General features: G+C 39.5%; 2 protein-coding genes across 3 annotated transcripts; both read left to right on the top strand.

Annotated features, from left to right (window-relative positions):
* Positions 1-647: 647 nt before the first annotated feature.
* LOC131783914 (proton-coupled folate transporter) lies at positions 648-6,909 on the top strand. The gene is made up of 7 exons (XM_059100689.2): positions 648-782; positions 1,539-1,765; positions 2,264-2,576; positions 3,238-3,780; positions 4,079-4,162; positions 4,476-4,635; positions 5,918-6,909. Exons 2-7 carry the CDS (start codon positions 1,550-1,552, stop codon positions 6,072-6,074), a joined length of 1,473 nt encoding a protein of 490 aa, XP_058956672.2. The 5' UTR covers positions 648-782; positions 1,539-1,549; the 3' UTR covers positions 6,075-6,909.
* A 544-nt stretch (positions 6,910-7,453) lies between these two features.
* Positions 7,454-13,513, top strand: LOC131783899 (proton-coupled folate transporter). Of its 2 annotated transcripts, none has more exons than XM_059100673.2 (7): positions 7,454-7,588; positions 9,156-9,390; positions 9,571-9,883; positions 10,399-10,941; positions 11,192-11,275; positions 12,260-12,419; positions 12,947-13,513. In XM_059100673.2, the coding sequence occupies exons 2-7, from the start codon at positions 9,163-9,165 to the stop codon at positions 13,074-13,076; spliced, it is 1,458 nt and encodes a 485-aa protein (XP_058956656.2). In that variant the 5' UTR covers positions 7,454-7,588; positions 9,156-9,162; the 3' UTR covers positions 13,077-13,513. The 2 variants fall into 2 exon arrangements, with proteins under 2 accessions (XP_058956656.2, XP_066023489.1); XM_066167392.1 differs by lacking the exon at positions 7,454-7,588 and adding an exon at positions 8,870-8,987.
* The last annotated feature ends 81 nt before the right edge of the window (positions 13,514-13,594 follow it).

Raw genomic sequence — 13,594 nt, 5'->3', positions numbered from 1 at the left:
AATTTTTTTCCGTACTAGTGCTGTTTAAGGAGGTCAGTTGTGTAGAAAGAACGTACCTCAGGAAAGCATACTATATATTTAGTCAGTGATACTTAAGGAATGTTTAAAAAATGCAAAGTGGGACATGAACAATTCCATAAGGAAATAAAAGAAACTTATTAGTAAAAGCTTATTGATGTAGGAAAATGGACAACAATTATTGTTATTATTTAGAATCTTAGTCACTAACAGAGTCCATCCACTGTACATACAGTGTTAAATATTCCGTTCAACTGCTTTCATTAAAGATAAAGTTTTGCCTCCAATTGTTCACTTGAAAGTTCTCAAGTTGATTCTCTCATCACGCCATTGGAAAAGGTTACAGTTTACCATGCATGAACAATCAGTCTCCAGAGAGCCCTAGTGATTCATCTGAATTTGCAGTGTTTTCACTGGTTCCCAAAGTTAGATAAATGAATAACTATTCTCGTATTCTGTGTTTACAAATTTGCCTTTGGCAGGATTATTCGAGAACCGTTGAAAGCAAACGATTTAAAGAACAAGACATGAATTTGCACCCCCCCCCCCTCTCTCCCCCTTACGCTCTGCCGTCCCCGCCAACTTAATATATCCCCTCATCCTCCACCTCCCTATCCTCGGGAATTCATCGGCATTACTGATTACACAACCGCAGAGGACTTCGACATTGTCCGTCCAGGCGCGTCAGGGAAGTCTCGAACAGGTGATTGTGAGCTCTTGTGCGCTGTCTTAGATACCTTTCCAGCAGTGTATAATCCCTAGAGGTTAGTACACGAGGTAAATAATTTATATCTTTTAATGCCTTGTCATGTTGCACTAATATTTGACTCAATCGAGGAAGATCAGACAAACAATGAATTCAGCTGATGCACTACTCAGTGATCGCTGGTTAAGTTTGCAAATTTAATTTGTCGCTTTTAACGGTTTAACTTTATGAGCTTAGCTTAGCTTACCCATAGAAATATTTTAGTTAACAAACTCGTCTTTTCTTGCAGAATTTTAAAGATCACTTAATTGTTGTGAAATTGTGCCAATCGCTCGACATCTGAGCACTACCCGTGGATCGAAAGTTTCAGAGTAAAATGTAGCGTTCGATGTCAGAATAAGCACTTTCACAAAATCTTTGGCAGAGAATTACCTAGGTGTCTCATTTATAATATTAATTTTAACATTAAGTGAGCTATGATACAATGCTCGCAGCCTTTGAGCTGCATGTTTGTATTTTTACTTCGATTACAGTTCGTCACGTAGCGAGGTTGCGTGACCAAGTGGAAGACAATTTAGTGGAAGATGAGTATTCAGTGGAAACGCTAGCGGTTATTTATCCGTTTTAAACAATTTTTTTAGAATCAAATTTTGGATATTCCTTCTGAATATACTGGCCTTTCCTCTTTAAGTTCAAAACACCACAATCAGTGACAATGCATGTGACTCGAATAGGGCTCTGAAGTATTAATTTCATCGTATCTAGTTACTATTTACTATCACTTTTATCTATGCTTTCTTCGTCGTAATCACAGAAGTTATCACAATGCCAGAGGGAAGTGGTTTCTCATGGCGACAGCTGCTGACAGTGGAACCTGTTCTCTTCCTGTATGCATTTGGGTTGTTCATGAATGTTCCAGTGTCGCAGCAGTTTATTTACCACAGGCTGAGTGATGCAAAGGGATTCCCTTATCACTTTCAGCAAGACACAGGATGTGAAGGAAAGAACCTGAATGCTTCCATGAAAAAGCTTGAGAAAGAGGTATGGAATCAATGTAATGCATTGAGCCTTCAGACTGGAAGTGCAGTGATTGTATTATTTTTAGTTTTAAACCATATTCAAATGCATCCACTCCACAGTTCTCCAAGATACATGGCAGAGTGGAAATAACAGATTTTCGATTTAGCCATAACTACTGTGTGGTAATTTGATACCAGGTGTAATTGGTTTACATTGTTATTTTGCATGAAAACTGGTTTAATTGTTGGAAACCATGCAAACATTATTTCATGCTGTGACATTAATATATGTGCAATAAAAGAAGGTTTTGCATTTCAGCATGTGTAATCAGCTTTGGAGGCTTGATGACAAGGGTTCCAGATCCCTTGCAGATCCCTTGCTGGCTCATGTAAATGGGCACAAAGGGGGCCAAGAAATGCTCATTCTGTAGCACTGATAAATTGACAACCTGCTTGCTGTTTATGGACCTGCTTGCTGTTTAATGAAATTACCTATGTGATGATGTTTCATCTACCACAGGTGCAAACGGATGCTTCATATGTTCAGCTGGGTATTGTTATGTTTTCTGCCCTCCCATCAATCATCATTACTTTATTCATGGGTGGATGGACAGACAAAGTTGGTCGACGCCCTGCCCTGATCTTACCTACTCTTGGCAGTGCATTAGAAGCTGTTGTAGTTCTCTTAGTCATGTACCTGAAATGGCCTATTTACTGCCTGTTCATTGGTGGATTTCTGCATGGTATTTGTGGATATTACACAACTATCATCTTAGCTTGCATGTCCTATGTGGCAGATACAACAGAGGAGTCCAGAATTGCCCTACGATTGGGTGAGTCTTGTGCCTAACAGCTGTTGATATTATTTTTTGAAAATAACATTCCCCTTCCTTGGTAATTGGTAGAATTGAGGGGTTCAGATAAGCAATATGTAGGTCTTCCGTTTTGTCACAATTAGAGTCAAAGAAGGGAGTGGAAGGAGGGACAGATTTCACATAACACTTTGATAAACAAGTGTCATGGAATACAAACTCCTTCCACCACTTATCATACTTGCACTAGGCTACTTTTTCAATGGTAGACAATGATGAAAGGCTAATTGCAAGTTGGGAAAGTCTTTAAACTCATCTTTCTTTTCCTCAGGCCTCTAGTGAATAATACTTCATATCCCCTGGTAATCAGCATAAAGTCTTAGTTAAAGTTTTTGATCCTCTTAAATACCTTGGATCAATGACAGTATCTGAGTAACTATGCACATACCCCTCCCTCAACAACCACAACGTTAACCTTAACTTGTCATCAGTTGACTATTGCAAGGTTAGGGGAGGGGTAGGTGTACAGTTTCTGACATTGATCCAATACTTTTTGCCTTCCTGCATGGGAAGGCGGCTGAATAAAAGAACTTATTATCTTGTCAGCCAATCAGAATGGAAAATATCCCCATATATTTTAATGCCGCATATCACTCCTTTTTCTTTATTCACAAAATTACAGGTATTATCGAACTAATTGTATTTCTTGGCGGCATGGTGGCTCAGCTGACCAGCGGACTGTTGATAGAGAAACTCGGATTCATCACTCCTTACTGGATCATATTTGGATGCCATATGGCCGCCGTGCTCTACGCCATTTTCTTTGTACCAGAATCGCGCGCAAAATCCAGCGAAAACCCAGGAAGGTTATTCAGCCTTCAGAACTTGAAATCCAGCTGGAAGGTTTACGACAAAGCTACAGGCAGCAAGAAAAGAAACTTAGTGGTTTTGACGTTTTGTAACGGTGTTCTGGCGATAGCAGTGATGGGAATCAATGGCGTAGTGAATCTTTACACTCTTCACTCGCCCTTGTGTTTTTCGCCGACGTTAGTGGGATATTTCTTGGCGTTTCGTCAATTTATGCATGGAGTCGGTGGAGTGACAGCTATAAAAGTGCTCGGGATGTGTCTCCCAGATGCCGTTGTCAGTCGTATCGCCATCTTGTCGTACACAGGGTTTTTGATTTTTCTAGGATTCTCCGCAAACGAGTTCATGGTTTTCATGGGTGAGTATAGAGTCGAAAGCTTTCAATTATTATTGAAACGAAAAAAAAGAGATCCTTCGTGTGTTTCAAAAATTATTTAAATATAGATTATTATGAATTATTCAACATCCCAATGTACTAGGAAGATTCCGCGCGAAGAAGTCAGAATGTTCTCGATAAGTACGCAAGCAATCTTCAGATCTTTCGAGCTTTAGATAAGTCTGAGGACTCTGAAGATAGTGATACTTACTTGCATTCCAAGGTTCAATTTTCGTTCTTCTTGTTTCATATTTTTATCTCTTTCATTTTATTTTTTCAGCTCCCTTAGTTGGTATCTTTGGTGGTGCGGGACAGCCTGTCTTCAGAGCTATGATGTCAAAAATTGTGAGCACAGACGATCAAGGTAAAGATATGCTGTACGAGTACTGCTACAATTTGGACTTGATTCTTAAACGAAACTTTAGATGAACGTTTTTTTTTTTTTCCGCGATGATTTACCAAGTTCTCTAACGCGCAACCTTTCATTTTCCTAATTAAACCTTTTCTCCCGTTTTCTTGACATCTTTCTTACCCTTAAATGCAAACGCTCTTTCTTCTTTAGTAGCTGTGGCTAGGGAACGATCCGAGATTTAGCGCGCTCATCTTTTTTTCCTTAACTCAGATCTCTCATTGCTGTGATGTATGGATTAATTTGCTGTTTTCTTTTTTTTTTTTAGGGTCACTTTTCTCCACGGTTTCCTCCATAGAGATGCTCTGCACTTTCGGCGGTACTGCGTTGTTCAGTTCTTTGTACCCCAAATCTCTGAAATTCAACATGCCGGGATTTGTGTTTGTCCTGGGAGGCACTTTGATGCTGCTACCACTGCTCTGTACCTTGTGAGTTCATTCAGTATTATTTTTTAGCTGTTATCAGATAATTTCGACGGGAATTCACATTTTCTAGGGCATTCGGGAGCAGATATTTACATCTCAGCTGTCGGCGTGGCTCAATACATCTTGTATACGAAAGTGGGATGTAAAGCGCTTTAGATTTAGCGTCGTGAAACGAAGGCCGCGGCAATCACGATACCCAATCAGAACAAAGCAAGGAGCAAAAAAGAACTCGAGCGCGGGAAAACTAGAGTGACTCGATCAGTTTTAGTTTTGCATCTGAGTGGCTGAGACGGTGGTAAGAGTATCATACATTTTTGAAAAAGATTACCAATAGAAAGGCCAATACAATCCTTGACTACTTTTGATATTCAATTTAATATCGTCCAATCGCATAGTTTCCCTCAAATCTTTCTAGGATTGTTCAGAACAATGAATTTTCCAGTAATCTTTAAATGCATCGCATTATTACGGTGTGAAGCCCGCAGTACGTGCCTTTGTGAAACTTCAGAGTAATTTTGACTTGTGCAGAAAATTGATCACATAGAATTATGCTTAATGCACTCTCCTGTTATTTCCCTCTTCTAAAAGATGAATATTTGCTGTTTTTCTTTTTCTGTGGAAAAAAAGATGTTTGTGGATTGCTGAAGATCCATAAAGTTCGTGAAAATTGAGACTCTAAAAATTTTTATGCAACTAGGTATGTAAGACTTTTCAGAGGTGTGCTGTGCCATTATTTCCAAAAAGAGAGAGTATTCATTGAGATCCTGTTTAGCCTGTTATTGGCGTCCAGCTAATAAACGAAACACGTAGTAAATATTTTTCACTCCTCCTACCATCGCGCCGTATTGTTACTACTATTTTGCTCCGTTTTACCAACTAAACGTCTCGAAAAGGCCATAAAGCTGCGGAGGAAACTTGTTGGTAAGTAATGGTAATAGAACTGAGTAGAGTCCAATTCGGTCTGTAATCATACAAGTGGTAACAAAATCGTACGACTGCGCAGCAGAATTCGAAAACGTCGCTTAAACTACAACTTTGATTGTGATCAGTTGATTTAAACTACAACATAAGATGTGACTGGCTTATTAAATTGTGCAATGACAAACTGTCGGGAAACATCTTGGCAAGTTAATTAGTGGTAAATAGAAGTTTTTTAAACCAATCGCAATCGAGGAAATTGTAATTTTTATGATTATCCTCGTGAACAGAAGCTACTGGCTATGCTTCATATCCGTCGCTAACACTGTTTATTACTAGTTAATGATTTAGTGCTTTTACCTTTCAGTTGTTTGAGGGATCAAGAGATGTTCTCACGGAGAAGGAAAATCGTCAATGAAAATACCAAAGATAGCGAAGATGAGAAAGAAGATGAACCTTATGAGCCCGACTCTCCTGATATTTATGTGCCCGATAATTCCCCCATCATCCAACCAGTTCCTTAAGGGAGTGCGATGCTCCTTTGATACTGAATCATAAAAGGTTATTTTTACCCTTCAAATGAATCATGAAAATTTTGAAAAAGATTATGTGCATAAAACTGAGGCTATGGGCAGGGGGCAGAAGCGAGGCGTGGAACTGAGACTATTGCGAGCAGGCTTTTGTTAAGGTTACGACACGAGCAGAGAAGCTCGCGAGTTTCGAACCGGTGAGCGAAGAGAGCGTGCGAGAGGTCGCCTAGCGTTCTGGCAATTTTTGCACCAGACTCTTGCAGACTTCTCGCAGGCGTCGTCGTCGTTTCGCAGCTCTAACAAGAGCGCGCTCGCAGGCTCTTGTTACAATTGTAAATGATTGGCAAAGTTTTCTTGGGGCGGTCATGTCAATGAGTAAGTTACCTTTCATCATAACCGCCGTGACCTGTCTTCTGTAGGAATACATATTATGTTGCGTGACATTTGGATAAAAGCCACTATGGGGAGGCGTGAAGAAAATTTCCACTTCCCCGCTCGACGATTAATCGCGCTGCTTCTATATATTCGAACAAGGCGAAAGAGTTTGTGGCACAGGTTTAATGAAAGCCGAAAGGGGAAATCGTGTTTAATTTCATGAGATTAATAAGAATTTATATACTGAAAAGGATATTTTATTTTTAAAACAAGGCAATTATTACAGTCAAAATGAAGGCAAAATATAAAGCTCACGACAATCAGTCAATTACAGAAAAACCTAATTTTGATTACAAAAGAGCCAGAATTGGGAGAATATATGGAGAAGTCATTTGGAATAAATTGATAAATATTTTTATAACAATTATCATGAAGATGGGAGACCCAATCCATTTTTGAAATTGTAAAGATATGAAAAATAAAAAAAATAATTGAAACTTATTATTGGGACAGTTTTCAGTTTTGTCTTGGATTAACTTTGACGCTGTTCCCAAACTTATCGCTTTTCACGGAACAGATGTACTCGTTTTTGTTTTTCAGTGTTGTGTTTTCATCTAATGGCTCAGTCAGTTGGGAGGCACTTGCCATTCCACCCCTTTCTAAATTATGTTTTTATCAACGTTCAGCCCTCCATCGACCTACAACAATCATCTTACTTCATTACATTACCTTTACGTCATTCAGCAGTCATATCACCAGCGTGGGTTAAAGTACTTGTTACCATATCACTCAATACGTACTTCCCGGGCGATGTTCAAATAATCGTATAGGAATATAATTGACGAAATCACGAAAAAAGCAGAAAAAATCGATGATGCTTGTATAAGTACTTGTTGCTACAGTAATCAATACAGTACGCGCAACGGCACGAAAGGCCCCCACCCTACCCTACTAGAATGCGGAGTGATTACGTGAACTTTAGATGTGTTACAAAGACCCGCTGAGATAGCAATCTTGTAAGAAGATTCTGTGATCTTTTGGAGTCAATACAAACATTTACGAAACATTCGTCACTTTCAATAGAAGATTAATTATCAAGTAACATAACTCAGACAGAAATATCAAGGAAAGAGGTGAGATACATTTTAAATTTCAGGTGGAATATCGTGTTGGTTGTAATTACAATAATTACAGTTATACAGTTTCTCTCTTCACCTGGTCTTTATTCGTTCGTTGCAAGTGTGCACCTATTTAAAAAGCTCTGCTTGTAAGACAAGGACCTTCTTATGAAGCTTTTAGTTCATTACCAGGTTAAGGGAGGGTACTTGAGGACATTTTGGAGTCGCTTTCGCGAGAAACATAAGAAATTTCAATTCGGAACTACGGTCCGATTTTGGATGGGGGGACATACACTCGACAGGGCGGCGAACCACGCCGAACAGCGTGAAGTTGATGAGGCTTGTAAAACTTCGTAAATTTTTACCCGTTTTTGACTCAGTTTTTATTTATTTTTCTATCAAAAAGATGGTATTGACAGACTGCCTGAGTTTACAATTTGCGATCGCGTACAAACAATTCGTGCGAACGATTGACCAGTATTGTTAGGTCGAAGAAGACAGACAGCGTTCTAATCCCGTCGTTTCTAACTTTTATCGATATGGAAGTTATTGAACATGTCATGGTGTTTTATTCGTCGTCGTTGTCCAAATAAGATAGACACGTTTGGACAAATTTCGTTGTCTTTCTTTCTAGTGCGACATTTGCATATTCTTGCACGGTGCTGCAAAAATGTCTCCTACTGTTTATGTAATTGTAACGCAATATTTAGCAGATCACGCTTGGTCGAAGATGAAAGCGCCGGTCTTTTTGGATTTGTATAGTTAAGATGAAAAACTTGATTCGGTTTTGTCTATTAATCTTTTCAAATAAAAATATTCATTATCTCAGTTTAGTGAACAGTTCTCAGGATTTTGAGTATGTGATTGGCTTTTGCGTGACTGCGAACTTTAAAACGTCACACTTACGTGACTTCACATCAAACCATCTTCGTTCTGGAGTACGTGTTTCTATTTTAAGCACTTTTGAAGTAAAGTAACTTTATCGACAACACCTCATGATGCAAATTTAATTTGCTGAGCTGAATTGCAATATCTTAGATGGACGCTAAAAGCTGGAATCAATGATAGTGTAAAAAAGCGTCACGAAAAAGTAAAAAATTAAAATCCGCTACCAAAGGGCAAAAAGCCGTTTTTTTCATTAATTGATTGAGTGATATTTATATGAATATCTAATTGAAATTTTACAGAAGAAATTGTACAACTTTGTAAAATTGGTTTGATTTGAGCATCGTATTTTCGGATATGTAAATAAACTGACGAAATCGTCGTAATTACAGGGGCTAAATATGAACAAGGAAAAAAATTACTCGCGGAATGCTGAGTAATTTTTGATATGTTATATGTTGGAGAATCTCTTCAAACCTTGATACAACCTTGTAACAGGTGTTTGCTTGGGTTGGTGAGTGCTTAAGAGGTAAGAATCCACTTAAATTGTACGACAATGGTCAACATAGGAGAAGATTGACGCAGATTGCAAATCATGACTTAGAGTATTTATTTTGGTGCGTGGCGAGATAGCAGCGGTTTACGAAAATTACTACCGTTATTAACACGCTTCCTTGATTTTTATTGTTTAATAAAGAACCACAATGCCTACTCTGAATTTGCCAAGATGGAGACGTTACCTAACAGTGGAACCAGTCGTACTTTTTTATACATTTGGTTTGTTCATGAGTCTCCCTGTCATGACACAGTACATATACTTTAGAGTCAGTGAATTTAAGGGCTTTCCGTACAACATATCGGCAACTACCGAAAAGGGATGTGTCAAAGATTCTAATGGAAACGGTACGTCTTTGGAGGAGTTGGAAAAAGAGGTAGGTAGCATCATGATGAAGTTCTTTGTAATGTTACGGTCATACTGAAAAATTTTGAATTTCTGTTTTGATGATACAGTTTTTCCTGTTAGTTTTCCCCTCATTCGTAAGATTTTAAGGATCATTTCAGTGATGAGGAGCCCAAATGTGAGCATGTTTTCTTTTCTTCTTAATCATTAGGTGCAAACCCTGGCGGCTAGAATTGACATGGGAAATATCCTCTTCCAGTCTCTACCGTCCATTCTTATGGTCCTTCTTTTGGGTCCTTGGACGGACACCGGTGGAAGACGTCCCGCTCTGTTAGCCCCTCCTCTAGGGAGTGCACTAGAGGCCATTACTGTTCTGCTTATAATGTATTTTGATTGGCCAGTGTTTGTGTTGTTTGTCGGCTCGGCCATAAATGGCTTCTCGGGATTCTTTACAATCATGAATATGGCTGCTTTCGCTTATGTTTCTGACATCACAACCGAAGAAGGACTCGCTATCCACATTGGTTAGTTAATTCTTTCTGTCTATTTTTAAAATGGCAAACGAAACCTGGATTAGTTCCATTTTGTGTTACCACTCAAAAACTTGAAAAAGTTAAATCCACGACTGGCTAGCGGCGTAACGTGGATTTTTCTTAAGGAGGGCGAAGGGCAGGGTGGGATCACAATTACAAATGTACGCTTTGCGTGTGCAGGCTTGTACCGCTGCTCTTTCTTGTATATCAGCGGGCTTCAGTATTGTATACGATTTTCGTCTGGTTAGTAAAAGGTATCTTGATCACATTTTTTAAAAGTCAATCAACAAGATTGAGTGCGTTGCAATTGTTCGTTACATTAACTGGAATAGCAATCAAATTAAGTTCCTTCGCCTCGTTTGAATTGGTGAACAGTATTCTGCGTTGTAGTAAAATTATCAGCTAGGGTTAGCAGTCCTATCCCCCATAGCCATGTGACCGTTTTTTTTTTTGTTTTGTGTTTTGGAGAGATTTGTTCTACTGATTCTCGACGTTTTCTATTTTAGCCGTTGTCCAGCTCGTGGTATTCATTGGCGGAGTCGTGAGCCAGTTGACCAGCGGTGCATGGTTGAATAGACTCGGTTTCATCCCTCCTTATTGGTTCATTTTCGCCTGTCACGTGGCCGGGTTGCTATGGGCGGCGTTCATGGTACCGGAATCAAAACGCGAAAGCCAGAAAAACAAGATCCGCTTCTTCAGCTTAGACAGCTTTAAAGCAGTATGGAGTGTGTACAAGAAACCAAGAAACGGCGGAAGAAAAAATCTCCTTATGCTTCTCATCTCGGATGGGATAATCACTCTAGGGGTTTTGGGTATCAGTGGAGTAGTGTCGCTTTTTGTCCTGCGCACCCCACTCTGCTGGGGACCAGCTACGCTTGGGGTTTTTATGGCTTTCCGATTCTTCATGCAGGGTTTTGGTGGAATCGTGGGAATCGGAATTCTGAAAAGGTTCATGAGCGAGGTGAATGTCATGAGAGTTGGCATGGTGTCCCAATGCCTTTCGCTGGTTTTCTTTGCCTTTAGTAATCGCACATGGATGGTTTTTTTAGGTGAGAACTGAACCCGAAATTAAATTTACAAGGAAGTTTATTTCGCATCATGAATTCAGGAGTGTAGTCAAAGGGGAAGAGGGTGGGGGGGGGGGGGTGGAAAGGTTCAGAGCATGAGATGCATTCGACCCTCCTTTTCGTCATGAAGGAGTTAAACCACCTTCCTCAAGACGAGTTACCCGTTACAACCATTTCTGTAGAATAACTACGATCACACTTTCTTTGTTTGAAAATCTGACTCTTTTTACAGTTCCCCTTATTGGTATTTTTGGCGGTGCTGTTGTTCCGTTGTACAAAGGGATGATGTCACAGATGGTTGAACCTGATGAACGAGGTAAGCCTTGACTGAGCTATTTGTGTCTCACAAGGAGGGTGTGGCTGGGTGAGATCCAGGGGCGCATATAACCCCCTGCTTGTCTATCAACAAAGGCGTGGCTGGCTGAGGTCCAGGGGTGCATATGACCTCTTTTCTAGCAACAAGGGGGTGTGGCTGAGTGGGTTGTAGGGTTGCAGATGACCCCTTCCTTGTCTAATAACAAGGGTTTGGCTGAGAGAAATTCCAGAGTACCAATGAATTCTCCCTTGTTTAGAAAAAAAAATTTATATAATATACATATTTTATACAACAACCTGTGTTCCTCCCAAATGCTAATAACACGCCAGAGTAGAATCCCTTAAAGAAATCTTGTGATTACGCCCCTGCCACATGTAGTCATTTTATCCATATCAGTTGAAAAGGATGTTGCTCATGATGAGGGTATTGTTTGCGACCTCAATTTAAGTTGATTATGTTGGCTATGTTACCTTCATTTGTTTTGGAGACGTTGGGTTAGCTTGTCTGTCTCTCCCACTTCCCCTAAATTCTGTAGAAATCTATCAGTTGGATCATAATATCTCATTTAGAACAGGGCTGGTCTGAAAGGGCCGGGAGGCAGAGAAGTGAAAAGATGTTTTACGTCTTATGGTTTAGAACACATCGAGGGAAATGCTATTTCTAAGGAATTGGTCATTTTTTTTTTATCGGCTTGAGGGGGGGGGGGGGAATCAGAGGATTTTAGTTAAACTTACCTGATCCTCCCATAAGGCTCAGTAATATTCTTATGATACCCCCCTCCCCCCCCCTCATTGGCAGTCAATTTTCTGTAGCATCCCCTTTATTCTCTGTTTTCAATTACTGATCCCCTCAATTGCCCCTGAACACCTCCTCTTAAAATCCTCTTCCACCCCTCCCAGAAGCGCGCCTTTATGTGTCTCTATGTATCTCATTTTTCTTTGACTGTGGTATCAATCATTTATCAATCACTTTTAAATTCTTTAGGTGCCATGTTTTCCTCGGTGGCCACAGTGGATACATTCTGTAACTTCTTGGGCGCGTTTATCTTTAATCCGATGTACATCCAATCCTCTAAGTTTGGTTTTCGAGGGTTGCCATTTCTTGTGGCTGCTGTACTGATAATCATTCCGATGATCTTGACCAAGTAAGTTTAAACATTTAAAATGTAGTGTCCGCTTTTCTGTGTTCGGTTCCTTTTTGCTTCGTCCTCCTCCTTCAGCAATCACTAGACAATTGGAAACGCCGGCTTTGAGATAAGTTGTAAAACTTATTTTATCACATCAGCCGATGAGAGCAAAGGAAAATATCATAAACCAATGAGAGTAAAAGAAAATTTAAAAAAACAGTGACGCGCGGGAAAACGCACGTGGCCAAAACACAACTGGTTTTGGTTATGTATCTGATTGGTTAACAAAATGGTGTGAATTTTTTTTTCACCTATCACCGAGCGCAGTGAAGTGAACCTCATAGAATCCAGGATTTCTCTCAAACCTCAAGTATTCTATATAAACCCCTGTTTTGATTTTCTCGACCAATCGCGCTGGAATAAGAATATAATGAATTAAACCATCTAATTCCTTCCAGTATTACTTGGTTATTTAATTTTTCTGTGTCCCTGGGAAATATTTACCAGTTATTTCTAATTGTTTGGGTTTGTTCTTCATGGAACAGGTTTTTAAAGAATCCGATGTCGTTTAGGAAGATGACAGAAACCTTAGCTGAGCCCGAAGCGGATGAAACAGAAGTAAAACTCGAAGACATACCACTTGACGAAGATGAACCTCAAGCGACCGTACTTTAGATATCAATGCATTTCCCAAATAAAAAAAAATTGCTTCAAAGACAGATCTTAAAATACTTTCCTTCTTCGTGGAAGGACTAGGCCCGACAATTCTAAGACGTCACTCATGACGTCACAGCAAACGCAATCCAAAGTATTCCTGATTGGTTGGTTGTTACTTTCGTAGAGGAAGTCATGACCAATCAACAGCCGATTGGATAACGGCATGACTAAGTCATCAGACGACTCATCCTCGCAAAAAAAGAAAACTATCAACAGCAAGCCATACACTAAGGTAACCCTTTAAACCCTCGGAGTGACAAAAAAGGAAATGATCACCAACTTAAGAGGCTCTTGATTATTAAAACAAATTATCCTCATATATGGAAAATAGTATGGATAATATGCATACTGATGTTAATTTTCATCTCTCTTTTATCCAATAAAGTTAAACTGTACTCACAATTTCAAAAAGAGGTTATTTCAAGTCAAACAAACACACCATTGTTTTAATTGGCAAAACTCACTGTTTAATATCA

This window comes from Pocillopora verrucosa, chromosome 1, assembly GCF_036669915.1.
Source record: "Pocillopora verrucosa isolate sample1 chromosome 1, ASM3666991v2, whole genome shotgun sequence".
In the NCBI taxonomy this organism is placed as follows: Eukaryota; Metazoa; Cnidaria; class Anthozoa; order Scleractinia; family Pocilloporidae; genus Pocillopora; species Pocillopora verrucosa.
The sequence above is the reverse complement of the archived record's forward strand: the minus strand, read 5'-3'. Positions and strand labels throughout refer to the sequence as shown.